The sequence below is a fragment of the Rana temporaria genome, chromosome 7 (genome assembly GCF_905171775.1).
Source record: "Rana temporaria chromosome 7, aRanTem1.1, whole genome shotgun sequence".
Lineage (NCBI taxonomy): Eukaryota > Metazoa > Chordata > Amphibia > Anura > Ranidae > Rana > Rana temporaria.
Window position 1 is genome coordinate 211736788 of NC_053495.1, and position 25527 is coordinate 211762314.

Consider the following 25527-nt stretch of genomic DNA (forward strand, 5'->3'; position numbering starts at 1 on the left):
TATACAAGGGTTTATTAAAATGCACGGCTTCAGGGGTTAACCTAAAGACTTTCTTGAAGCGCCCCCCCCACAGCTGCAGGCGGTAGTAGGTACTGCACTTAAAAAAATGGCCTTGTCACCTGTCATGTACAAACTGTGTGTAGGTTTGGTGGGGAGATCACATTACACGACTGAATTGTGAATTTTTCATGACTGACAACTGAGCCTAATCTGTCCTCACTCTTTATGTTCCTGAAGTGACTGCTACAACAGGGGTCGGTGTTGAGAGTGCAGCTCAGACAGGTAACGGGGACCCCCCCCCCCCCACGGGGTGGCTGCTTCTCCCATCACCCTCCTTCACCCTGCCGCAGATTATCCAGAGCCCCTTCACCTTGTACAGAGAGCCGTGAGCACTGAGCAGGCTCCTCCTCCGTCGTCGGTTCTCCTGCCTGCGTTCTCAATGGTGGACGCAGCCATTGTCAGCTCAGCCCTATAAAGTATACACCGGGGGGGGGGGGGGATGTATGGAAGCTGGGAGCACCAGGTCTCCACCCCCCCCCCCATGTTCTCCTGTGACAGCGTGGTGGTTCCCTCCCAGCGCTGGGGTCTCTGGATCAAGTCCGGACAGGACTTCCACCTGTTACCAGAGACATGTCCACGTATGTTGTGCTGCCTATAGCACATGTCAGACATTGCAAGCTCCTCTGTACAGAGACTGATGTGTGGGGGGGAGGGGACATTAGAGTGTAAGCTCCTCTGTACAGAGACTGATGTGTGGGGGGGAGGGGACATTAGAGTGTAAGCTCCTCTGTACAGAGACTGATGTGACTGTGGGGGGAGGGGGGGGAGGGTACAGTAGAGTGTAAGCTCCTCTGTACAGAGACTGATGTGACTGGGGGGGGGAGGGGGGGACATTGGCGTGTAAGCTCCTCTGTACAGAGACTGATGTGACTGTGGGGGGGCGGGAGGGTACAGTAGAGTGTAAGCTCCTCTGTACAGAGACTGATGTGACTGGCTCAGTGTCCTCTGTACAGCACTGCAGTATATGTCGGAGCTATATAAATGTATAATGGTGTTACTGTGGGGGGAGGGGACATTGGCGTGTAAGCTCCTCTGTACAGAGACTGATGTGACTGGGGGGGGAATTAGAGTGTAAGCTCCTCTGGCACAGAGGCTGATGTGAATGGCTCAGTGATCTCTGTACAGCACTGCAGTATATGTCGGAGCTATATAAATGTATAATGGTGTTACTGTGGGGGGAGGGGACATTGGAGTGTAAGCTCCTCTGTACAGAGACTGATGTGACTGGGGGGGGAATTAGAGTGTAAGCTCCTCTGGCACAGAGACTGATGTGAATGGCTCAGTGATCTCTGTACAGCACTGCGGTATGTCAGAGCTATGTAAATGTATAATAGTAGGGGGAGGGGACATTGGAGTGTAAGCTCCTCTGTACAGAGACTGATGTGACTGTCTGTGTTCTATTTCGGAGCTATATTATGGGGTGGGGGAGGGGACGTTGGAGTGTAAGCTCTGCTGTAGGACAATATAATCCAAGCAGTTGTGTGCTGGTGAAGTGTGATTGTTATAAGTGAATCCTTGTTCAGTTTTTTTACATGGGGGGGGGGGGCCTTTGTGATTTTTTTTTTTTTTTTTTTTTTTTCCGTTCATTGACATTCCCAGCTCTTCTATTGGCTGCCCCCCCCCACCTCATCCTTCTGGTCCTATCTCTGCAGGGAATGGGGTTCTGGATAATCGACTTATAGGAAGTCACAATATTCACTTTCTTTTCTTTTTTCCACGCAAAGAGCACATTTGATATACAAATTGCTTTAATCCCAATCGGTCAGATCTCTGTGTGCTGTAGATGCATTGATTTTGAAAAAGGGCTTTCCGATTGGTTAAGGTTTAACTATTAACTTTGCACATTAAAGAAGAACTCTGCCACACAATTAGATGGGACGGGGGCGGTAACGGGCACCTTTTCATGTGAGTTGTCTGCATCTGATTCCTCCCCTCCGGGTCCCGACACGGCTTGCTGAGAGTGAAGCTGATGCTGCCATCGTGGGAGGTTTATCATGAAGGTTCAGATCATAGGGGGGGGGGGGGGTGCTTGGCCCCCATACCGGCGGACGAGGAACAATCCATCCCTCCAAAAATGAACATTTCTTATATTAAGCGGAGTTCTTCTTTAACGTGAATCTGAGGACAGGAATGGGGAGGCGGCCATTGCGGACCTGGTTTTAAAGGCTGTTTGATCCTTGGGTCACTATCTGGGCATGTAGGGCGCCCATACACACGGGCATTCCTCCCCTCCAGCATTTAGGTGTGGGCGGGCCGTCACTCTGCCGGCAGCCTGTAAAGATCTGAGGCTGGACCGTGCACCTAGCGGCATGAAGGTTTAGAGCCGTACGCATGGAATGCATGAAGTCTGCGTTCATCCCTGGGGGGCGTGCTGCCCTTACCTTGGTACCGCTGGGGGTGTACTGTCCAGGCGCAGCACCTCTCATAGAGAATGACAGGGGCGACTGGATGGTGCGCATGTGACGGCACCTTGACACTGGAGCCTCATGCATTGGAGCTAAATGCCCCGTGTGTATGGGACCGAGCACACTGGACTTCACCAGCTGAAGGTAATCGGCTTCCTACATGGAGAACGAAAGGGGGTGACGGCCCTGGAGCCTGAATCTTTAATATCAGCTCAGCATTGATGGCTCCCATATTCCTGTCCTTGGCCTTAAGGTGGGTCTCCACTTCTGTATATAAATCCACCACAATGGTCACTGAAAACACTTATGGCTTACTCAATCACGCTGCACCGGGAGAGGGGGGGGGGGGCTGCTGCTGCACCGGGAGAAAGGGGGCTGCTGCACCAATGGGCTTTCTATTATGAGCAGAATACTAATTATGACTTGAATCCAGATCGGCCTCAGCAGCACAACGGCCCAAGCATCCAGAGACCTCTATTGGGGGGGGGGGGGGGGGGGGCAGGAATGACAGGGGTGTCCCACCACTGCATGCATTGTGGGTAGATCACCCCCCCACACACACAGAGGAACCAGGATGTAAACATGTGACCTATTGGCTTCCACCGCTTAGAACTTCTGGGCAGGGCGCCATCAGGGGGGGTACAGGCAGTACACCTGTAAGGGGCCCGCGATGGCAACCCCCCCCCGGTTCTCTACTCCCGGGGGCCCATGCCTGAAGCTGTGTAAGGGGCCCCCATAATTCCTGATGGCGGCCCTGCTTCTGGGCCATGATATCCACCCAAATGATTCAGAGCAACTGGGGCCAAAATTCCTCATGGTACCTTCCCTGCCCCCCCCCCCTTTTTTTTTTTTTTTTTTTTTAATATGGTCACTTGTGTATGTAGGACTTCCGTTCTGTCCTATAGTCATTATAACTGGAGTTTTTAGAACCGCTAGATTTATTTTCCCCCCTTGATGTGGGTGGACATTGGAGAAGTCAAGAGCCTCCTGTGGGGGTGGGGGGGGGGGGTTTCCCCAGACTTGGACCCGGGGCAGCCATCACAAATTTTGGGGCCCCTTACACAGCTTTAGACAAGGGCCCCCTTGGTGCAGAGGGGAAAAAAAACAAGTGTATCTTCTTCTCTTCTGATGCAAGATAATGGGGGGGGGGGGGGGGTACCATTGGGCCCCTTACAGGTGTAATGCAAAAAAAATGGGAGAGGGGACCATTGGGCCCCTTACAGGTGTAATGAGTGGGGGGAAGGGATTAAAAAAAATGGGGGGGCCCCCAGGCGGGGACCATCGGGCCCTTTACAGGTGTAATGCCTGTACCCCTCTGATGGTGGCCCTGCTTGGACCTGAGCCATGCTGTAAAGTATTTGTGCTCGGACACCCACTGGCTTTTTAAAATAAATAAATAAATTGGGTTTAGTAAATACTCCGAAATCTGGCGCTGGCTGTTCTGGTCGTTGTGCAGTTGCCGGCTCTGCGGTGCTCGGGGGGAATTATGGCTTGCGCTTTTTTTTTTTTTTTTTTTTTTCTTGTAACTTGACACCACCTCTTTTCAGCCCTTCGCGGTCGTTCTATCAAGATGTCCGCAATTCCTGAAACCCGTGCGATCGACCTGGATATGGAGGTGGAGCCTGTGCCCCAACCAACTGTACAGCAGAGTATAAATAATTGTGAGTATCATTGGTTATGTGGGGGGGGGGGGGTCTGATAAATGTGGGGGTGTTCCAGGCAGATGGCTGTATGAATACTGTAATGAGAACTGCTTGCCTCCATTGAGACCCCCCTATGTATAGGGTCCAATGAAGAATGGGAAAGAATATAGTGGGCGTGGCACTGCCCTATAGATTGAAAAGTGCTATTGATATACTGTGGCTAAGATGTACCAAAAATAAACCATATAGTGTAAATATAACAAGTGCTCCAAAAATTCATAAAACATCCAAGTAAATTCTTCCAATAAAGTGATAGTTAAATATGACATCAACCATCAAAACTAAATAAATCTACTGAAATCAATTGGTAAATTGGTAACTGCTGAGATCCCAGTGATTCAGCTTGCTGTATGAATAAACACGTCCAGATAATAAAAAAAAAATCAAACTGACTTGTGCCTCTTATCGGTGCTTTTAAACATATTGAAAGTGCCCCCCCCCTTACGCTGATGCTCTTCCCTCGGGGGTTATCGCACCTTCACAGCCGACCTGCTGTATTTAGGACACCGATCTTTGCTGGTGTATATCCTTCTTTCGTTATATCCCCGGCCCCCTTCGCCTCAGTATATGCGAAATGACATTCTGTAGTGCAATACAGTTTTACCTTTTTAACCACTTAAGCCCCGGACCATATTGCTGCCTAAAGACCCAAGGGGTTTTTACAGTTCGGGACTGCGTCGCTTTAACAGACAATTGCGCGGTCGTGCGATGTGGCTCCCAAACAAAATTGGCGTCCTTTTTTCCCCACAAATAGAGCTTTCTTTTGGTGGTATTTGATCACCTCTGCGGTTTTTATTTTTTGCGCTATAAACAAAAATAGAGCGACAATTTTGAAAAAAATGCAATATTTTTTACTTTTTGCTATAATAAATATCCCCCAAAAACATATATAATTTTTTTTTTTTCCTCAGTTTAGGCCGATGCGTCTTCTTCTACCTATTTTTGGTAAAAAAAATCGCAATAATCGTTTATCGGTTGGTTTGCGCAAAATTTATAGCGTTTACAAAATAGGGGATAGTTTTATTGCATTTTTATTTCTTTTTTTACTACTAATGGCGGCGATCAGCGATTTTTTTTTTTTTTTTTTTTTTTTTCGTGACTGCGACATTATGGCGGACACTTCGGACAATTTTGACACATTTTTGGGACCATTGTCATTTTCACAGCAAAAAATGCATTTAAATTGCATTCTTTATTGTGAAAATGACAGTTGCAGTTTGGGAGTTAACCACAGGGGGCGCTGTAGGAGTTGGGGTTCACCTAGTGTGTGTTTACAACTGTAGGGGGGTGTGGCTGTAGGTGTGATGTCATCGATCGTGTCTCCCCTATAAAGGGGATGACGCGATCGATACGCCGCCACAGTGAAGCACGGGGAAGCCGTGTTTACACACGGCTCTCCCCGTTCTTCAGCTCCGGGGACCGATCGCCGGAGCTTCGGACCGGGTCGCGGGAGCGCGCCCGCGACTGGGTACAGGACGTATATATACGTGCTTGTGCCATTCTGCCGACGTATGTGCAGGAGGCGGTCCGGAAGTGGTTAAACATATTGAAAGTGCCCCCCCTTACGCTGATGCTCTCCCCTCTGGTTATCGCACCTTCCCAGCCAACCTGTATTTAGGACACCGATCTTTGCTGGTGTATATCCTTCTTTCCTTATATCCCCGGCCCCCTTCGCCTCAGTATATGCAAAAAGAAATGACATTCTGTAGTGCAATACAGTTTTAACTTCTTAATCTGTGTAAAAACATGCATATATGCACTGGATTTTTACTGTCTAAATGACAGTTTAAAACAATTGAAGTCCAGGTATCGCATGCCTTCCACAGACCAAACGGGAATCGACGCTGAAGCTCCGCCCTACGCATTTTGTCAGTGTGACGTCAGCAGCAGCCATATTTTATCTAGAGATAGACAAGGTGGGACACCTCTGCTGTATCTTCCCCTTTTTTTTTTTCACATCTGCTTCCACCAGATGTATAACAAAAATAAAAAATCAGAGATGCAATCTGTTTCAAAAACCTTTTACTTCAATCTTTGTGCGTATACACGGAAGGACTGCACAGGTTCAGACAGGAACTTCTCCAAGGTGTGTAGTAAAAAATAAAAAAAATAAATCTCTTGGCACTTGTCATATTTACACCATACCGTTTATTATATCAATGTATAGAGCAGTGTTTTTTGGTGGGGGGTGTTTATATTACAACTCAAAAATAAGATTTTTTTTAAAAATATATTTGGTCAAAATCCTTCATGTGCTCCCATATAACACTAAATCATATCCACTAAATGGCGCTCATGTAGGGGTGTACATATATTCGTTCACTGACTACAATAGTTCTATAAATCTTTTTTTTTTTTTTTTTCCTTTATTAAAATTCTATTGTGGGCATGAGCAATATTCAGTGGTTGCAATTTGGTGTTCTATGAAGCACATGAATCATTTTTGAAATATCTGGAGAATGTATGAGAATTTGTCCGGGGGCACGCTCCAGGCTCTGGTCCTGGGGGGGGGGGGCGTGCTGGCTCTGGGGGGGCACGCTTCGCTCCTGGGGGCGCTGCCTCTGGGGGGGCACGCTCCAGGCTTCGGTCCTGGGGGGGTGGCTGGCTCTGGGGGGCATGCTCCAGGCTTCGGTCCTGGGTGGGGGGGCTGGCTCTGGGGGCACCCTCCAGGCTTCGTCTCTGGGTGGACCCTCCAGTCTCTGGGTGGACCCTCCAGTCTCTGGGTGGACCCTCCAGTCTCTGGGTGGACCCTCCAGTCTCTGGGTGGACCCTCCAGTCTCTGGGTGGACCCTCCAGTCTCCGGTCCGGGGGGGTTGGGGGAGGGCTCACTCTGGTCTGGGGACACCCTCCAGCAGCTTCCTTGGTAGTGAGAATTTTTTTTTTTTTATTTCTTCATCAGCTATGAGAACGAGATCCACAAAATACAACAGTATCGGAGAGAGCCGGTTATTGCCACGAGTGAATGAATTGGTGGAGGAGTCGGCGGCCTCCACTGCAAAGAGCAACGCAGGTGAGCTTTTGGGAAGACTGATTGGCTGTCGGTGAGCAAAAAAGGTTTATAGTGGAACTCCCATTGAGCTACTTGTCTGTCTTGGGTGGTGGGGCTCATTCAGAGGTCGTCAGGATTCCCTATACATGTATGCATTGCCTCCGTGTGTTGGGGTGGCATTTAAAATGAATGGCGCCACAATGGTAAGTTTGTTACACTTAATATGGAAGTGCTTAGTGTTGACCCCACAAATATACAGATTCTGGTCCCTTTAAAGCAGATTACACTGCACAGCGCTTGTCTGTAACCACCCCCCCCCCCCTCCCTCCCTCCGCTGCTACCAGTAAAAATAAACGCCTACAGTGGTCACTTCCAGCCCCTCTATTAGAGGCTGGCATACCACACTACAGGCATACCCCACTTTAAAGTACACAATGGGACCAGAGCATGTATGTAAAACGAAAATGTACTTAAAGTGAAACAATACCTTTTTTCACTTCTAGGGTGTAGTGGGGTGTTGGGAGCTGTAGTTAAGGTCTCAAGGGCTGTAGTGGGGCTTTCAGGGGCACACTGGAACAGGGAGGGCTATGCTCTCTGTACAGTGCTTGTAAGGCACTTTACATACACTCACGGGTATGTCCTTACTTGCAAGTGTATGTAAAGTGAGTGTACTTAAAGCGGGGTATGCCTGTATGCAAGTCCTTTGTAAAAAAAAAAAAAAAGAGCAGTCTAAATGCCTCTTTAGAGCCGTCATTCAGGGCAGTCACGCGACTCGCGGCTGTTTTACAGCTACATGAGGCGGAGACGAGCGGCCATGTGATCTCCCCGGCTAACGTCGGAAATATTATGGCTCCTCCCGCAGAAGACATCCATTGGAGCTGTAAAACGGCCATCAGTCATGTGACCGGCCTGAAGACAGCTCAAATGCTGTATTTAGAACGCTTTTTTTTTTTTTTTTTTTAAACCAAGTACATGGTGTGCTGTGCCAGGCTCTAATAGAGGGGCTGGCATAGTCTTGTATACATGGCTTAACAAACCCTTTAAAGTTTCCCAAACCGAATGCAGATCACGCTGTCATTTTCTGGTATTGAATTGGGTAATGATCACATGACATTTTGTATTGTTTTTTCAGCCAGAAGAAAGTCCAACATAGTGAATGAGATGGAGAAAATGAAGAATAAAAGGCAAGAACAGAGAGCTCAGAACTCCGAGATGAGGACCAAGCGAGCGCAGGTTTGTTTATGGGCTTCACATGGGGGGGGTCTATTTGTTTAAAAGCCCCCTCCACCCAAAATTGTTTTGTTACTAAACATGTTGCTAAAGTTGAACTTCAACTCTCCAGCATCTACCCAACGCTGAATTATCGGCTTTGGGTGACGTGACTTGGGAGGTGATGATCCTACATCTGATATTTGATGGCTGTGATTGGTTAATATGTGGTGTCTGTATACAGGATTGTGACACAACCGTACCCAACTGGGAGTTTGGGAAGATGATCAAGGATTTCCGATCCACCCTGGAGTGCCACCGGATCAGCATGACCGACTCGGTAAGATTCCAAAAATGTCATATGGATACAGTGTAGCATGACCGCGCAATTGTCATTCAAAGTGTGTGAGGGCTGAAGGATGAAAATTGGTCTTGGCAGGAAGGGGGTGAAAGTGCCCGGTATTGAAGCGGTTAAGGAATTCAGATGTTTCTAAAATTCTGTTTTCACTTTGTCGTTATGGGGTGCTGTGTAGATTAATGAGAAAAAATAAATTAAAACTGTAGTAAAGGGGAACTGGGGTCCACTTCCGGAAGACTGTCCAAGGCCCAATCTCCTGGAAGTTCGGCTCCTCCTTCTCCCGCCGCCCAGCCAATTGGAAAGCACAGCGTGCTTTGTGCAGTGAAGCCTTTCACTGCCTAGTTCCCTTACCAGGAATGGCAGCACCTGGGAGTCGATCCGAAGATGGGCAAGTGCCCCAATAAGTCAGCAGCTACAGGATTTGTAGCTGCTGACTTAAAGGGGTTGTCAAGGTTCGTGTTTTTTTTTTATTTATTTATTTATTTATTTTTTTTTTTTTTTTCACCTTAATGTATAGGATGCATTAAGGTAAACACCGCCCCCCCCCCCATTTTACTTACCCATGCCCATTCACCTGCTGTGCGCGTCCCCGGCATCCTCTTCTCCGCTGAGTCTCGGTGTTGATTGGGTAGATTGATGGCAGCGCAGCCATTGGCTCCTGCTGCTGTCAATCAAATCCAATGAGGCTGCTGGGGGGGGGGGGGGTCGGGACCATGTCACGCAGAGTGTATGGTAGAGCTTCCCAGAGGGTGTTGGCTATTGCAGGGAGGACCTGAGACAGCCGTCAAGGGACACCAGAAGAGAAGGATCGGGGGCCAATCTGTGCCAAACTGCAGTGGAGGCAAGTATGACATCTTTAAAACAAAATTAAAAAAAAAAAAAACTTTTTTTTTTTTTTTTTTCTCGGGTTGGACCTCCTCTTTAAAAAGGAGCGCCAGGCTTCCCCCAAAAAATCAGTAGCTGCTGACTTTCAATATTGGGGCACTCGCCTTTCCCTGTATGCAGTGGTGTCCTCACCTGGCCGATTCTTCTATTGGTTGCTGGCGCCGCCATCTTGACTAGGGGGCAACTGACAAGTGAAGTTTTGCGGCTTCCTTCTGCTCATGCGTGAAGCGCGCTTCAATTTATCAATGGGCTACAGGCTTGGATTGGTGCAGACACCCTTTTCAGATGAAGTCCAGTAAGCTAAAGCTCAAGGAACCCCTAGAAACCTGGGGGGGGGGGGGTTCTACAGAACTCTGGCTGATCTAGAGGGGTGGGGGAGGTACATCCAGGTTAGAGGGTTAGGGTTTCCCATTGAAGGCTAGGACTCAGGAAGTGGAACAGGGACCTCAGAAGGCAGGTTCCCAGAGGTCAAAGGGCGTGACCCCCACCAAGTGTACCGCCTACCCCAACTAAGTCGGGGAATTAAGTGGGAAAGCGTCTTGCGTGCTGGATTGAGGGCCTGTCTTATCAGTCAATAGGCTGCTTCTCAGCCCAGATACCCACCAACCAATGGGGGACCTTGTGTGAGTATTTGTGCTAGAATAATTTATATATATATATATATTACTCTCAACCGAGCCATGCCTATGACACTTCTACGACGGTATATAAATAGTGGCGCTCTAAAGCCCCTCCTGTGTGTACCCCCAACACGACTTGTTTTGGGAATTTTTCTTTGCTAAAATAGCTTTCCAAAAAACCAAGCCAATACCAAATGACTCTGTTTTAAAGCACCTGTGCAAGATAAAGGAAAACCTGCAAACATGGCCTGTTGGAGGTAATTTGAGGACAGGATTGAGAGCCACTGATGTAGAGGATAGAAGCTTTTAGTTCTGCTTTCAAAGATGGAAAAATACTGCATATTGACCTTGACCACTAGATGGTGCTGTATAACATAGGAACTTCCCATGATACTTGGCATCTAGTGGCCAAAAAAAGCAAATGCCAGGTGCTGCAATGCTTGGCCCCCGCCAGATGCTGCAATGCCCCCGCCTAGTGGCCAGATGCAGTATGTGGTATTTGGCTTTTGGCCACTAGATGGAGCCAAGAAATATCAAATGATATGAAGCGCCATCTAGTGCCCCCGGTTGCTGGCCCTTTCTGGCGCACGCTCGGCTCTATTCAGCCACACAATATTAAATCCAGGACTTGTGACTGACTCCTCTACCACTATGGCACGAGGCTTGTCAGAGGAAGCCATGACGGATCTGGTGTTTTTCCTGATGATAACTCTCCTCTGCAGGCTGATGAACATCGTATCTGCGTGTGTGTGCGGAAAAGGCCTCTCAACAAGCAAGGTGAGCTAAATCCCCCCCCCCCCCCCCCCCCTCTAGTAATGGAAGTCTTACTCTTCAAGATGACTTTGTTGTCTTTTCTCTTCCTCTGTAGAGCTAGCCAAGAGGGAGTTTGATATCGTATCTGTCCCTAGTAAAAGTCTGGTTCTGGTACATGAGCCCAAATTCAAAGTGGACCTCACAAAGTATCTAGAGAACCAGGCTTTCCGCTTTGACTACACCTTCGATGAGACGAGCGCCAACGACATCGTGTACAGGTAACTCCGCCTCCTATCCTCAATCCCCCATCCCACATTGTGTACAGGTAACTCCGCCCAACCTCGGATCTTTATGTATCTCAGAATGACTTGTGACCCATAAGAGGAATATTCCTGTACAAATTTATATTCTCATATCCAAAATCTTTTACAAGAACCCAAATTTATAGGTAATCAAAATACTTTGGTTTATCTTAAAAAAAAAAAAATCAGAACAAAGTGACCTAAAACCACATTAAATAAAATAAAGTTTTTTTTCCCCCCTTCTTATGCTTTTTACAATATATTTTTAATACAACCGTGGTGTTGCGCAGATGTCACCTCCTTGGTAGGAATTCTCTTTATTTTTGCATATAGGTTTTTGGTCACGTGAACTGCGCCATATATTTTGAATTTCATATGGTGATTGGTTGTGCACTGTGACGGTATTAGAATGATATCCCCGTCAAAGTCTTCCCTTCTTCCCATAAAGATAATCGCCCAATATTCCACAAGGGGGGATATTCCTGGGATCGCCCAATAAGCCACGCATGCCAAGCTTACTGCTGGAACACACAATTAAAGGCCTTTCAAAAGCTAGCCTTATTTAACATATGAACAGTCTTTACAGAGAGATGAATCGCACATGAAAACACCTGTTACCTGTAACCCACAGCATTAAATTAGCAGGGAGAATTAAACTGAGACATATAGGCAATTGCATCACATGGACCTATTTAAAAAAATATATATTTTTATTTTTTTGTGGATATATCCTGATTATCAGTTGGTGGTAGATCCAGACTTTGATTCCCTCACATGTAAACATTTTATTTATTAAAGCGTAGTTCCACACAAAAATGGTAGTTCCACACAAAAATGGAACTTCCACTTTTCAGATTCCTCCCCCTCTGGTGTCACATTTGGCACCTTTCCGGGGGGAGGAGGGAGCAGATACCTGTCTAATACAGGTATTTGCTTCCACTTCCAGGCATGGATCACTGCGGTGATCGAGGTGACCTACGCCACTTCTGGCACCCTACTGTCTTCTGAGAGACGCAGGGACCAGTGAGGACTTGGGAATGGGCAGTAGGTGAAACGGGAAGTGAAGCCGCAAGGCTTCAGGTCCCGATTCTCTTCACAAAGATGGCGACGGGTAAGTGTCCATATATTAAAAGTCAGCAGCTGCAGTATTTTGTAGCTGCTGACTTTTAGGCCTCTTTCACATTTAGCAGCGCTTTACCGTCAGAATTGCGTCGGTGTTCGGGTGCGGTTTTAATTCTCACTAACTCCCCCACACCCCATAAAATGACCAATTTGTATCTGTTGCAAGGATGAATTGTCACTTTTTTTTTTTTTTCTCTGGTCACCAGGTTTACAGCCCGGCCTCTGGTCCAGGCCATATTTGAAGGAGGGAAGGCCACATGTTTTGCATACGGTCAAACAGGAAGTGGTAAAACCCACGTAAGTAAATTATGTTATACACTTGCACTATTCTATGCAGGTTTTTTGGGTCTGGCCCATCGGCCCACGCTGGCGGGCAAAATGAGGGGTGCCCCAGCCAGGTCAGAATGGGTAATCGGGATAATCTCCCCTCCGTCTCAGCAGAGCTCCGCTCCTAAACGTCCAGCTTGGTTGCCATCTTGGCCACGCCCCCTCTATGCAGGTTTTTAATTTAAAAAAAAATGAACTTCTAAAGATCCAAGTTGCCATTTTTTATTTGAATAAACAATGGAAGAAAACTATTTTTTCCTTATGAATCCGTGCTGATTACTGCTAATGATACCGTCTTCATTACTAATCTTGTATAATGGTCCCTTATCCCCTCCAAGAGCTTACATACTATTGATGTTAGGCTGACTGCTCTGTAATTCCCAGGGATGTATTTTGGGCTTTTTTTTTAAAGATTGGTGCTACATTGGCTTTTCTCCAATCAGCTGGTACCATTCCAGTCAGTAGACTGTTGGTAAAAATTGGAAACAATGGTCTGGAAATTACTTGACGCAGTTCCCTAAGCACCCTCGGGTGCAAGCCATCTGGTCCCGTTGATTTATTAATGTTACGTTTTCCAAGTCTAATTTTAAAGGGGTCGTAAACCTTTTTTTTTTTTTTTTTTTTTTTTTTTTTCACCTTAATGCATAGGAGGGGGAGCAGGGGGGAGAACCTGCTGATTGTTTTTTTTTTTTATAGAAAACTTTGTTGCTCACTCATCGTACATACAGACTGTTCACTGATTTTTGCTTTGCAGACGATGGGTGGTGACTTCCTGGGGAAAAGTCAGAATGTGACAAAAGGAATCTACGCTTTTGCATGTAAGTGTCGTTTTTTTTTTTTTTTTTTTTTAAGAATGCCGGTGTTTTGTTGAGATGGTTCCCCCTATCGGATAGGGTCCGGCCTCGACTGTGCATGCGCTGTTCTGGCTCTGAGATTTTCGTAGCCTCCGACTGCGCAAGTGCAGTCAAGGCCGCACCCTATCCGATAGAGGAACCATCTCGACAAAACACCGGCAATAAAGTAATCCCCTCACCGGGAAAAAAAAGCCTCACTGAGTCCTCCATTGATCCAGCGCTGTGCCTGTCCTCAGCAGCTTTTCTCTTCTGGTCTCATAGGAGATTTGTAGAGCAGCGGGATCCATACGTTGAAAAGTAGAAGCGCCAACCACTATGCCAAATATGAATTCTGACTCTATTGTGTGCTGAGGTTGTTTATCTCTCTTGGCAGCACGGGACGTCTTCCTTCTCCTCTCCCAACCCCGCTACCAGGATATGGATCTGGAAGTGTTTGTGACGTTCTTTGAGATCTATAACGGGAAGGTGAGTCCTCCATTGCATTGGGAACCGTGTACATCTGACCTGGGCAAATTCTGTCCATATCTGGCCCTTTGGCTGTCCCTTTTTGGCCCTCTTCTCTGCTGTCAGCATGTCTCTCTGATTTCCCATTAAGGAAACTGATCTCTGTATGGAGAACTGGAAGGAGAGCGCCTGAGGAGCTGATCAGTACGGAGAACTGGAAGGAGAGAGCCTGAGGAGCAGATCAGTACAACAGGGAGCCTCCGGTCTGGTTGCATTGCCTAGGCCAGGGGTAGGCAACCGTGGTCCTCTGGCTGTTTTGAAACTACAAGTCCCATGAGGGATGTCAAAACCCTGACAGTCAGACATGACTCCTGGAGGCAGAGGCAAGATGGGATTTGTAGTTTTACCACAGCTGGAGTGCTGAAGATTCCTACCCCCTGGCCTAGAAGACGTCCTGACACTCTCCTGTCACTCTGCTATCCGGCCAATTTCTTCCTTTGTTGCTGCCTGCGCACTGCAAACTACAGTAAAAATCACTCCCTAGGGCAGTGGTAATCAACCCCGTCCTCAGGTCCCACTAACGGGCCAGGTTTTATGTATTACCTTGGGGAGATGGAGACTAGAACGCTGCAATCACTGAGCCGCAAATGATATCACCTGTGAAGTATTCCAGTTATCTTGCAAACCTGGCCTGTTAGTGGGCCCTGAGGACGGGGTTGATGACCTCTGCCCTAGGGAGTGATCTTTACTGTAATCAACACCGTCCTCAGGTCCCACTAACAGGCCAGGTTTGCAAGATAACTGGAATACATCACAGGTGATGTCATTTGCTGCTCAGTGATTGCAGTATTCTAATCTGCATCTCCCCAAGGTAATACATAAAATCTGGCCTGTTAGTGGATTCTGAGGACAGGGTTAGTGGATTCTGAGGGACAGGGTTGATGACCACTGCCCTAGGGAACACAATTGACTCCTTGATCACCCCCATAGTGGTAACCCCTTTCCTGCCAGTTAGATTTATACAGTAATCGGTGCATTTTATTTTTTATAGCACTGATCGCTGTATAAATGTGGTCCCAAAATAAAAAATCGCATATCGCTGCCATTACTGGTAAAAAAATACCATAATTATAGCCCCTAGTTTGTAGATGCTATAACTTTTGCGCAAACAATCTATTATGAATTTTTTATTATGAATTTTTTATTATGCTTATGAATTTTTATATATTTTTTTCAAACTTGTCACTACTTTGTTTATAGTGCAGGAAATAAAAACCTCAGATGATCAAATGCCACCAAAAGAAAGCTCTATTCGTGGGGCAAATGGGTTACAATGTTGCATGACCACGCAATTGTCAGTCAAAGTGCGACAGCACTGAAAGCTGAAAAATGGCCTGGGCAGGAATGGGGGGTATAGGTGCCCGGTATTAAGGGTTAAACTCTGCAGCCCAACTTCTTTATAAAATGCTGCAACCACAAAGCAATGAATGGTGGTTGCAGCACATGTGAGCATTTTATCTTTACAGATCAGGGAAGTGGTGAAACTACGGCTAAAAGATGTATGCTAGCACCCGATTTATGTCAGTAAGACCATCCCAGGTCCAAAATCAATAATTTCATTAAAGGCTAAGTGTTGTGGTGTGTGTAGGGTTGTGTGTGGGGGGGGGGGGTCCCCCCTCTCTAAAATCCAAAGAGGATATATCTGACAATACATTATACATCTTCCTTTGTATTTCTATACATCAGGGGTCTCCAAACTTTTCAAACAAAGGGCCACTTTATTGCCCTTCAGTCTTTAGAAGGGCCAGCAAGGGAAGAAAATGTCACGGGACCGGCATCAGTGAGAACACATATGGCCTCAGGGTTGGTGGTCAATAGGAAAAGGAGTATTCCCCCTATTAGTAGGAGGAATAGTATCCCATCATTGGTATCAGTGGATAATATAGTACCCCATTGTTGGTGTCAATGGGAGGAATGGTGCCTCATGTCAGTGGAAGAATCAGTGCACCAAGGGCCGGATAAAGGCTATCAAAGGGCCACATCTGGCCCTCGGGCTGCAGTTTGGAGACCCCTGCTATACACATGGTACATTTCTCATCCCACTACTTTTAGTCCGATTTCTAATCGCATCTACTATTGTCATTGCTTTACAATCTATGTATTTCTATGTGTACGTCTGTAGGAGGCGCACAGTAAGGTGCCCCTCTTTCTCTTGTATCCTTATCTTTTATTTCTCTCAGCCTTCCTCATTTTTTCCATTTTGATTCCCCCAACTACTCCACTCCCAAAATAATTCTGTCTCTGTATTCAGGTATTTGATCTCCTAAACAAAAAGGCGAAGCTCCGTGTTCTGGAGGACGCTAAGCAGGAGGTGCAGGTGGTGGGGTTGCTGGAAAGAGAAGTCGCGTGTGCGGAGGACGTCTTTAAGATGATTGAGGTTGGCAGTGCCTGTAGGTGAGTGCCGCCGCATTACCCTTCCTGGGAGTAATGACCTCTTGGACCTCGTTCTGTGCTTGCACGCTCAGTGGTACACGCATGTTCTGTGCATCCCCCCTCTGACATCTGTGCGGGTGCATGGCCTAATAACACGCTCTGGGCTGTGCACCTGCATAGCTGTCAAATTGGAAGCAGCAGCTGTATCCATGCAGCCGCTGCATCCCAATTGACATGAATGGGACTGCTTTGCCAACAGATGTTCTGTGCGTCCCATGCAAACGCAGGCCTCCCCTCGGCATGCGCTGCACTATGCCTCTGTGAATGAGGCCTTGTATGACTACTGAAGCATTTTCATTTATTGGCCATACATTTCAAAGTTTGTCTTGTTGTTGGGCAAGGATCTTGCCTACAGCGATTATTTTATAAATTTGGATTTTTTTATTCTTTTCCCCTCAGGACTTCCGGTCAGACGTTTGCCAACAGCAGCTCCTCGCGTTCTCACGCTTGCTTGCAGATCATCCTGAGACGGCGAGGGAAGCTTCACGGCAAGTTTTCCTTGGTAGATTTGGCTGGGAATGAGCGAGGTGCCGACACCGCCAGCGCAGACCGCATCACCCGTATGGAGGGGGCCGAGATCAACCGCAGTTTACTTGCCTTAAAGGTAATGATGTGGGGGAGGGGGCAGGCATGGTTCACTCCACATCAGTGAATTGCTTTGGAATCTGCATAAAAGGTGAACTGATCCTGGTCTGTAGTCGGGGCGGCAACACCGGGCCTGTTGTAGGGTGGCCCGGATAGCCGGGGGATTGGTGGGACGGGAGAAAAGTCGAGGTGCCCACTCCACCATGTTGGCTTAAAGTGAACCTGTCATGGCTTTAAAGGAGTTGTAAAGGCAGAAGGCTTTTAATCTCGATGCATGAAGATCAAAAAAGCCTGTGTAGCAGGCCCCCCAAGTACTTGTGGACAGAGGCGGGGACTCAAGTCCCTCGCCCATACAGGGCTCACCCCCCCCCCCCCCCCCCTGATTGGCACCACTGTTGTGTCTTAGCCAATCAGGAGAGGCGGAGAGGCCGAATGGCAGCTCCGTGTTTGAATGGATACACGGAGCTGCAGCTTGACTCGGGTGCCCCATAACAACAAGCTCCTTGCTGTGTAGGCACTTAACTGAAGGGAGGGGCCAAGAGTAGCAAGGAGGGACCCAAGAAGAGGATCCGGGTATAACTTTTTTAAACTTTACAATCCCTTTTTAATTGCTGTAAGTGACTGTAAAAACTGCTTGTGTGCTTGGCCAAAGCATTGGGTTTGTTATAGCCAGTCCACAGCAAGATGATCTACTGCCAAACAGAACTACGATTACATTTTTTTTGGGATTTTGTAGGAGGCGTAAGGTATGTAGAGCCAGACACCTACCATCCCCGATACTTTGAAAAAGGAGAGGCATGGGTGGGACTTTAAATAAAGCATGCATCCCAGGACATGCATAACAAGAAATAATATGGCAGTATCCTGTTGTATTGGAACTTAACCTCTTGACCACCGCCCCATGTCAAAAAGACGTCCTGTTTTTAAAGTTGAATATCTCGATAACGGCAGCAGCTGCTGCCACAACCGAGATATTCATCTTTTCAGGGGGCGGTGGTGTACACGATAACGGCGGTCTCCGCGGCAGATTCGCCGCAAGATCGCCGTTATCGGTGGCGGGAGAGGGGCTCCCGCCGCTCTCCCGCGCCCTCCGCCGCTTACCGGAGCCGTCGGTAGCGGCGGAGGGGATCGGATGTGTCCGGCAGCTGAGCGGGGACGGGACTGAAGGAGAAATCTCCTTCACCCGTCCTCATAGCTCTGCTGGGCGGAAGTGACGTCAAAACGTCAGTCCCGCCCAGCCTCTTAAAGAAACATTTTTTTTTTTTTGTCATTTGAAAAAATGACTTTTTTTTTATTTATTTTTTTGCATTTAAGTCTAATTATGAGATCTGAGGTCTTTTTGACCCCAGATCTCATATTTAAGAGGACCTGTCATGCTTTTTTCTATTACAAGGGATGTTTACATTCCTTGTAATAGGAATAAAAGTGATCAATTTTTATTTTTTTATTTTTTTTCAGTGTAAAAAATTATAAAACTAAATAAAAATAAATAAGAAAACCCAAAAAAATTTTTTAAAGCGCCCCGTCCCGACGAGCTCGCGCGCAGAAGCAAACGCATACGCGAGTAGCGCCCGCATATGAAAACGGTATTCAAACCACACAAGTGAGGTATCGCCGCGATCGTTAGAGTGAGAGCAATAATTCTAGCCCTAGACCTACTCTGCAACTCAAAAAATGCAACCTGTAGAATTTTTTTTAAACGTCGCCTATCGAGATTTTTAAGGGTAAAAGTTTGACGCCATGCCACGAGCGGGCGCAATTTTTAAGCGTGACATGTTGGGTATCATTTTACTCGGCGTAACATTATCTTTCACAATATATAAAAAAATTGGGCAAAATGTATTTATTTTTTAATTCAAAAAAGTGATTTTTATCCAAAAAAAGTGCGCTTGTAAGACCGCTGCGCAAATACGGTGTGACAAAAAGTATTGCAATGACTGCCATTTTATTCCCTAGGATGTCTGCTAAAAAAAAATATATAATGTTTGGGGGTTCTGATTAATTTTCTAGCAAAAAAATTGTGATTTTCACATGAAGGAGAGAAGTGCCAGAATTAACCTGGTGGGCAAGTGGTTAAAACATTAAATCGAGGCATTGCAAATCAACAATTGGCAGTCATAACTTTAATTATGCATAATATGCTATTATATATTATGCATAAAATATGGTAATGGCAATGGTAACACAGCATACCTAGTATATTGGTTAAAAGTTCAATGATATACAAAATGTAACCATATTAGTAGCAAGGTATAATAACATAAGTTCATATTAAACTCAATGCAACAGGGCCAGTTCATAAGTATCTCCATAATGGATAGGTAAAGCCGACTGTCACCTTTTGCGCACTCACGCGCCACTTAATAAAAAATTTATATATATATACATACACACACACACACACACGCGCACACGCTCAAAGAAAAACTCATATTGTCCTGACAGCCCTATTGAACTAGGAGGGTGCTACATATGTATAGGACTTGGGACGTCATGTGAGTATGTTAATTACTTTTTATTACAGGTGGGCTTTCGAGGGGGGGGGGGTGGTCTAATCTGTTAGCTGATTTTTAAAATTGTAGTGACTTTGGAAACTGATGGAAGACCCGCAGGCTTCTCTAAACTCTTATCCTTGTGTGTTCCAGGAATGTATCCGTGCGTTGGGACAGAACAAGGCTCACACCCCATTCCGGGAGAGTAAACTGACCCAAATCCTCCGAGATTCCTTCATTGGGGAGAACTCCAGGACTTGCATGGTAATACAGAGCTCTGTGCATTGGTTGTACACGGATTATACACGCATGACATCTGCCACCCACCATTGTGGTGATTTGTACCATTGGGGAGCTCTGCCAAAACCACCTCCCCCTTCTTGGTACTGCAGTTTGCCTGAAAGTGGACATGGCTGACAGAGATGGGTGAATGCGCATAGAACGATGGAGGGTCTATGCTGTCGTGTTTTTTTTATTAATTTTTTTTAAGAATTTTGTTTATTGAATTTTCAATATAAAATGTGACTGGTACTTTTCAAAAGGGAACATCAGAAATACAATAAGTTATGGAACCTCTGGCCCAACATGGCCATCGTAATTACAAATCGGAACCCCCAATTCCCAAACAGGGAGGCAATGTCATAAAAATGGGTTCTCAATAATGCTTTCTAGGGACCACGTCGGGCCCCTAGCTTCAACAGTACAGTTTCATAAGAGGAGGAAAACTTTCAAACTTAAAGCAGAGTTTCCACCCAAAAATAGAACTTACTCTTTTTGGAACATCGCCCCCCCCCCCTTCCGGTGTCACATATGGCACCTTTCGGGGGAAGTGGGGGCTGCAAACCTGCCCCTACCTGCACCCCCGCTGTCTTCTGGGAAACGCACTATTCCCAGGAGAGAGTGGGGACCAGTGACGACGCGCCACACTACTTGCACATGCGCAGTAAGGAACCGGGCAGTGAAGCCGCTACGCGTCACTTCCTGATACCCTCACAGAGGGTGGCAGTGGTTGCGGCCGAGGGACGAGCGATTGCTTTTGGTGTGATGGAGGTGAACCTCCAATGGGGGTTCAGGATGGATCTTGGCTGCTGGTCCGAATTATTTGTGTGGAGATGTGTGCACGTTGGGAAGCAAACACACTGGGCATCTGTTCAGCGCAGTGTTTTCCTTATTTCTGATTTTATTACAGGCAGTGCCAAGCTCTTTTACACACAGCACAATGAAGTATACGTCACTATTGTGCAAATGTTATCAGTCTAAAAGGCACATCTGGTTGGCTTAAATGCAGAAAGAATACAAAAACTTGGTGATCAAGTTTGGTTGTCTCCCGTTCCCTCTTCTTATTTCCTCATTCTTCCAATTCGTGGGCAGGAGGGGGCAGATGCCATCTTTAGCTTCTCCAGTCATCTCGATGGGAGGGGGTGCTGCTAGTGGCCATTTTTAGCAAGGCAAGCAGTTTGTGAGTGTACAATATACACTTTATAGCAGGGGTCTTCAAACTACAGCCCTCCAGTTGTTCAAGAACTACAATTCCCATCATGCCTAGTCATGTCTGTGCATGTCAGTGTATTACAATGCCTCATGGGATGTGTAGTTCTACAACAGCTGGAGGGCCGTAGTTTGAGGATCCCTGACTTATAGTATAGAAAATATGCATAGAAACATACACATAAGAAAATGGGTGTTTTTATGATTATCGCATTCCTTCAGTGGTATTCCTAAAAAAAAAAATTGGAGTTTGTAAGAAGTAATTTTGTTTTTATATTGGCTGATATCAGTGTGTGTGTGTGTGTGTGTGTGTGTGTGTGTGTGTGTGTGTGTGTGTGTTCGTTCTGCATTGAATAATCGTTTGATATTTGCTGTTACAGATCGCTATGCTGTCCCCGGGATTAAGCTCCTGTGAATACACGCTGAACACTCTGCGATACGCTGACAGGTGGGTTCCTGGGGTGTTATCGCATCTCCCTAGTAATATTGCCCTTCCCTCTCCCTGGTATTGATTGCTGACGGTGCCCCTTTCCCTCTGGCTGGGTGTTGACGGTGCCCCCTTTCCTCTGGCTGGGTGTTGACGGTGCCCCCTTTCCTCCTCTGGCTGGGTGTTGACGGCGCCCCCTTTCCTCCTCTGGCTGGGTGTTGACGGCGCCCCCTTTCCTCCTCTGGCTGGGTGTTGACGGCGCCCCCTTTCCTCCTCTGGCTGGGTGTTGACGGCGCCCCCTTTCCTCCTCTGGCTGGGTGTTGACGGCGCCCCCTTTCCTCCTCTGGCTGGGTGTTGACGGCGCCCCCTTTCCCCCTCTGGCTGGGTGTTGACGGCGCCCCCTTTCCCCCTCTGGCTGGGTGTTGACGGCGCCCCCTTTCCTTTTTTTGTCAGGGTGAAGGAACTGAATCCTCACAATGCGGAGCCTGCCGATAATCAGCAAATGGAGACGGAGTTCAGTGACGGCTCTCGGTCCTCCTCCATTGGAGGGTCGGATTTCCAGGATGATGTAAGTGATGACGGATCTTTTTGTATTTCGGACTAATTCTGAGAAGGCAGATCTTTCTATAGAAGACGTGAAACTTCACCTCCTGTAATGACAAACCAAATCACTGGTTGTTGATTATCACATCACTGGTGTTAAGGATGGGAGTATCTTTCAGCTTAGTCTTATTAATGCCTTCTGAGCTGGGTTAGCCTTTAAATTCTCTACAGCTTTAGTGAGCTGACTTGAGAAAAGATGTCCCATGTGGTGCAGGTAGCTGCCTCCTGTGGAAATCTTCAGCATTTATTCTACTCCTGTGAACCCAAAGGGGCCCCATTCTCTGAATTCACAGGACAAGGCTGCTGTGTAGTGCCCAGTATTTAAGGCCTGCAGAGAGCAGCACCCCAAAGTGATTAAAGACTCATTTTTCTATAAAAAGAACAAACTTGTTACCTGTGGTGGGTTTTGTACAGAGCCGCCTGGATCCTCTTCTCGGGTGCCGCTGCGTCTCTCTCTCCTTTGACAGCGGCAGGAGCCAATAGCGCCACTCCTGTGTCTTAGGCAATCAAGAGGGAGAGTCCCGGAAATCAAAGGAGTTGTAAAGGACAGCTTTTTTTGTTTTTTTTCACCTTGATGTGTTAAGGTGAAAAACTTCAGAGTATACCGGCCCCCCGTTATACTTACCTGAGCCCCTCAAGTCCTGCGCTCGGTCCCGACATCCTTTCCGCGGCTCAGGCTGGCCGCTGATTGGCTAGAGCGGATGGGTTGAGGTCTGTTCAGACTCCTGATATCTCACCAAAGCCCCCCCCCCGAATATTAATAAATGCAATTTATTTTATTAATAGTAATACTATGAAGAATAAGTAATATTATGAATAAGAATATAGAATTGTAAAAAATAGATACCGTCCTCTACCCCCACCAAAGCATTGTAAAAAATATAAAAATGTAAATGCAAAACAATTGTAAAAAAAATAAAATCGGTATCGGCAAGTACTTGAAAATCTATCGGTTCTTTGTCTTAAAAAGGTTATCGGTGCAGCCCTGAACTTGCACTATTCGTTGTTCTGGTCTGCAGACGCGTTTCTCCTGAGCGGTAGAAGGGATCCTGCCCTCATCGGGGGGGGGGGGGGGGGGGGGGGGGAATAGGCTCCGGATGGTTCTGATTTGCTGGTTCTCTGTCCCTGTAGCTCTCTCTGAAGGATGAAGAGGAACTTTCCACTATGAACAGTTTCCAGGACGCCATGAGCCGGATGGGGGAGTTGGAGGAGAAAGCTGTGGAGGAGCTCCGGGAATTGGTGCAGGTGAGATCCAAGCTGACGATGGGACATCACAAAGTAGGGATGATTTCGGGGTATTTGTGCTTGGAGGGGGGACGTTTTTGGTTGGGCGGGGTATAGAGGATTTCAGCTGGGAGGGGGGTATGGCAAAGATTTGTCAGAGGGGATTTCGGGAGGGAGGGGGGAGCATGCAGATTAGTGATCCTTTTTTGGGGGTTTGCTGATGCATTATCATACATCTTGAGGGGGGGCACAATTTGGCATATTCCACTGCTCAGAAGTGATGGAAATCTCCGGGGGTTCATGTTGCAGTTCTCTCATTGCAGAAAACTCCGGAATGGTCCAACCTGCTGGAGGTGACGGAGCAGCCGGACTATGACCTGGAGAACTTTGTGACGCAGGCGGAATATCTCATCAACGAGAGTTCCAAGGCCCTCATCTCATTGGGCGGTAAGTGCTCATTGTGACCCGAGTCTCCCTGATCAGAAGAGAACATTGCCCATCAGCGGGCATAGGGTGCGACCATCCCCAGGGACCCTTCCATCGGTCCTCGGCATTCTTCTATCGCCGGGACCTGATGGCGCCCTCAATGCTGATGATGTGACACGGGATTACTTGGGTTCAGTTGCTCTTCTCTATAGCAGTGTGAAGGGTTGTCCCCGCTCGTTATTAGCACGATAGGTTGCTCCCAAGGCAGACGCAATAGAACAATGGGATACAGCCACACCTCAAATCATCTAGTAAAGCAGGGGTCTCAAACTGGTGACCCTCCAGCTGCTGCGAGACTACAAGTCCCATCATGCCTCCTGAGTTTAAGCATGACTCCCACAGGCAGCTTTGCAATGCCTCATGGGACTTGTAGTTTCCCAACAGCTGGAGGGCCGCCAGTTTGAGACCCCTGTAGTTTACTACAGTATGAGACTGTATGTTCAAGTGTGGTTGTACATTAATTCTGACTAGTGGAGATCAGACTTGGGGTTCTCTGTCACCCTGTGCCCCTAATGGACCCAGGGTAACTTGCACATAGAGGGGCTGGGGGGGCTGGACAAGGAGATTTCTCGAGCTCTTTAGGTCCCCAAGCCCCCCCATCCAAAGTGACTCCCGTCACAGTATCACCTAAAGGGTTTCATCAGAATTCTCCATCAATCGGCCTTTTTGGGTGAAGCTGATTGCATTGGAGTGCAACCAGTTTGCTCCTATGAGAGGAGCACAGACCAGCTCCAACTGGCAGATTTTGCTTTCAGCGGCGGCTTCCTTTTTGCACTGAGGGTGGAGTCAGGGGATGGGGGGGGGTTAATATCGGCCAGCAAAGGTTGTCGTCCCTCTACTGCACTGGTGTTCAGCCTTGGGGCCGGATGTGGCCTTCTTTTATCCAGCCCTTGGGGCACTATTCCCCCCCCCCCCCCCCCCCCCCCCCCGGGGGCACTATTCCTTCCTTCACTCCCCCCCCCGGCACTATTCCTTACTTCCCTCCCCCCCCGGCACAATCCCCCCCTGGGGGCACTATTCCTTACTTCCCTCCCCCCCGGCACAATCCCCCCCCTGGGGGCACTATTCCTTCTTTCCCTCACCCCCCCACCCCAGGGGCACTATTCCTTCCCTTTCTCCCCCCCCCCCCCCGGGGTACTATTCCTTACTTCCCTTTCTCCCCCCCCCCCTCGGGGCACTATTCCTTCCTTCCCTTTCTCCCCCCCCCCCCCCGGGGTACTATTCCTTACTTCCCTTTCCCCCCCCCCCCCTCGGGGCACTATTCCTTCCTTCCCTTTCTCCCCCCCCCGGGCACTATTCCCTTCCTCCCCCACCCTCGGGGGGGCACCATTCCCCTTCCTCCTCCCAGGGTCACTATTCCCTCCCCCCCAGGGCACCTAAAGTTTGAAGGACAGTGAATTGGGTGGGCAGATATTTTCATGTGTATCCATCTGTAATGATAACAAATACCTTCTCCTTGCTCATGCATTGTTTGGATTTATTTTTCCTTTCAGAGTGTGTGACGTCCCTGCGCGCCGCGATGCAGATGGAGGAACAGGCCAGCCAACAGATCACCAAGAGTAGGCGGCCTGTGAAATGATGACCCCCCCACCCCCGTGTACAGCGCCCCCTGTACTTTAAGCACTGTTGTTGTTGTTATTATAAATAGTTTGTTTGTCTTTTTAATGTTTGTCCCTTTTTTCAGACTTGTTGTGCTAT

At 47.6% G+C, this 25527-nt stretch overlaps 1 protein-coding gene across 5 annotated transcripts in view; it reads left to right on the plus strand.

The window, feature by feature from the left end:
- Window positions 1-25527, plus strand: part of KIF2C (kinesin family member 2C) — a 38295-nt gene that overhangs the window by 11968 nt on the left and 800 nt on the right. For 3 of the 5 annotated variants that reach the window (XM_040360964.1, XM_040360965.1, XM_040360968.1), the window contains 18 exons: window positions 238-282; window positions 4013-4126; window positions 7068-7178; window positions 8290-8390; window positions 8611-8706; window positions 10952-11006; window positions 11098-11260; window positions 12613-12703; window positions 13488-13551; window positions 13961-14052; window positions 16343-16485; window positions 16924-17128; window positions 19755-19865; window positions 21470-21537; window positions 21970-22084; window positions 23251-23364; window positions 23667-23790; window positions 25323-25527. The exon at window positions 25323-25527 is cut by the window's right edge and continues 800 nt beyond it. In XM_040360964.1, the coding sequence (XP_040216898.1) occupies window positions 238-282; window positions 4013-4126; window positions 7068-7178; window positions 8290-8390; window positions 8611-8706; window positions 10952-11006; window positions 11098-11260; window positions 12613-12703; window positions 13488-13551; window positions 13961-14052; window positions 16343-16485; window positions 16924-17128; window positions 19755-19865; window positions 21470-21537; window positions 21970-22084; window positions 23251-23364; window positions 23667-23790; window positions 25323-25408 (1898 nt within the window). In that variant the 3' untranslated portion in view covers window positions 25409-25527. The remainder of the gene's footprint in view (window positions 1-237; window positions 283-4012; window positions 4127-7067; window positions 7179-8289; window positions 8391-8610; window positions 8707-10951; window positions 11007-11097; window positions 11261-12612; window positions 12704-13487; window positions 13552-13960; window positions 14053-16342; window positions 16486-16923; window positions 17129-19754; window positions 19866-21469; window positions 21538-21969; window positions 22085-23250; window positions 23365-23666; window positions 23791-25322) is intronic. The other 2 variants (XM_040360967.1, XM_040360966.1) reach the window with 1 other exon arrangement.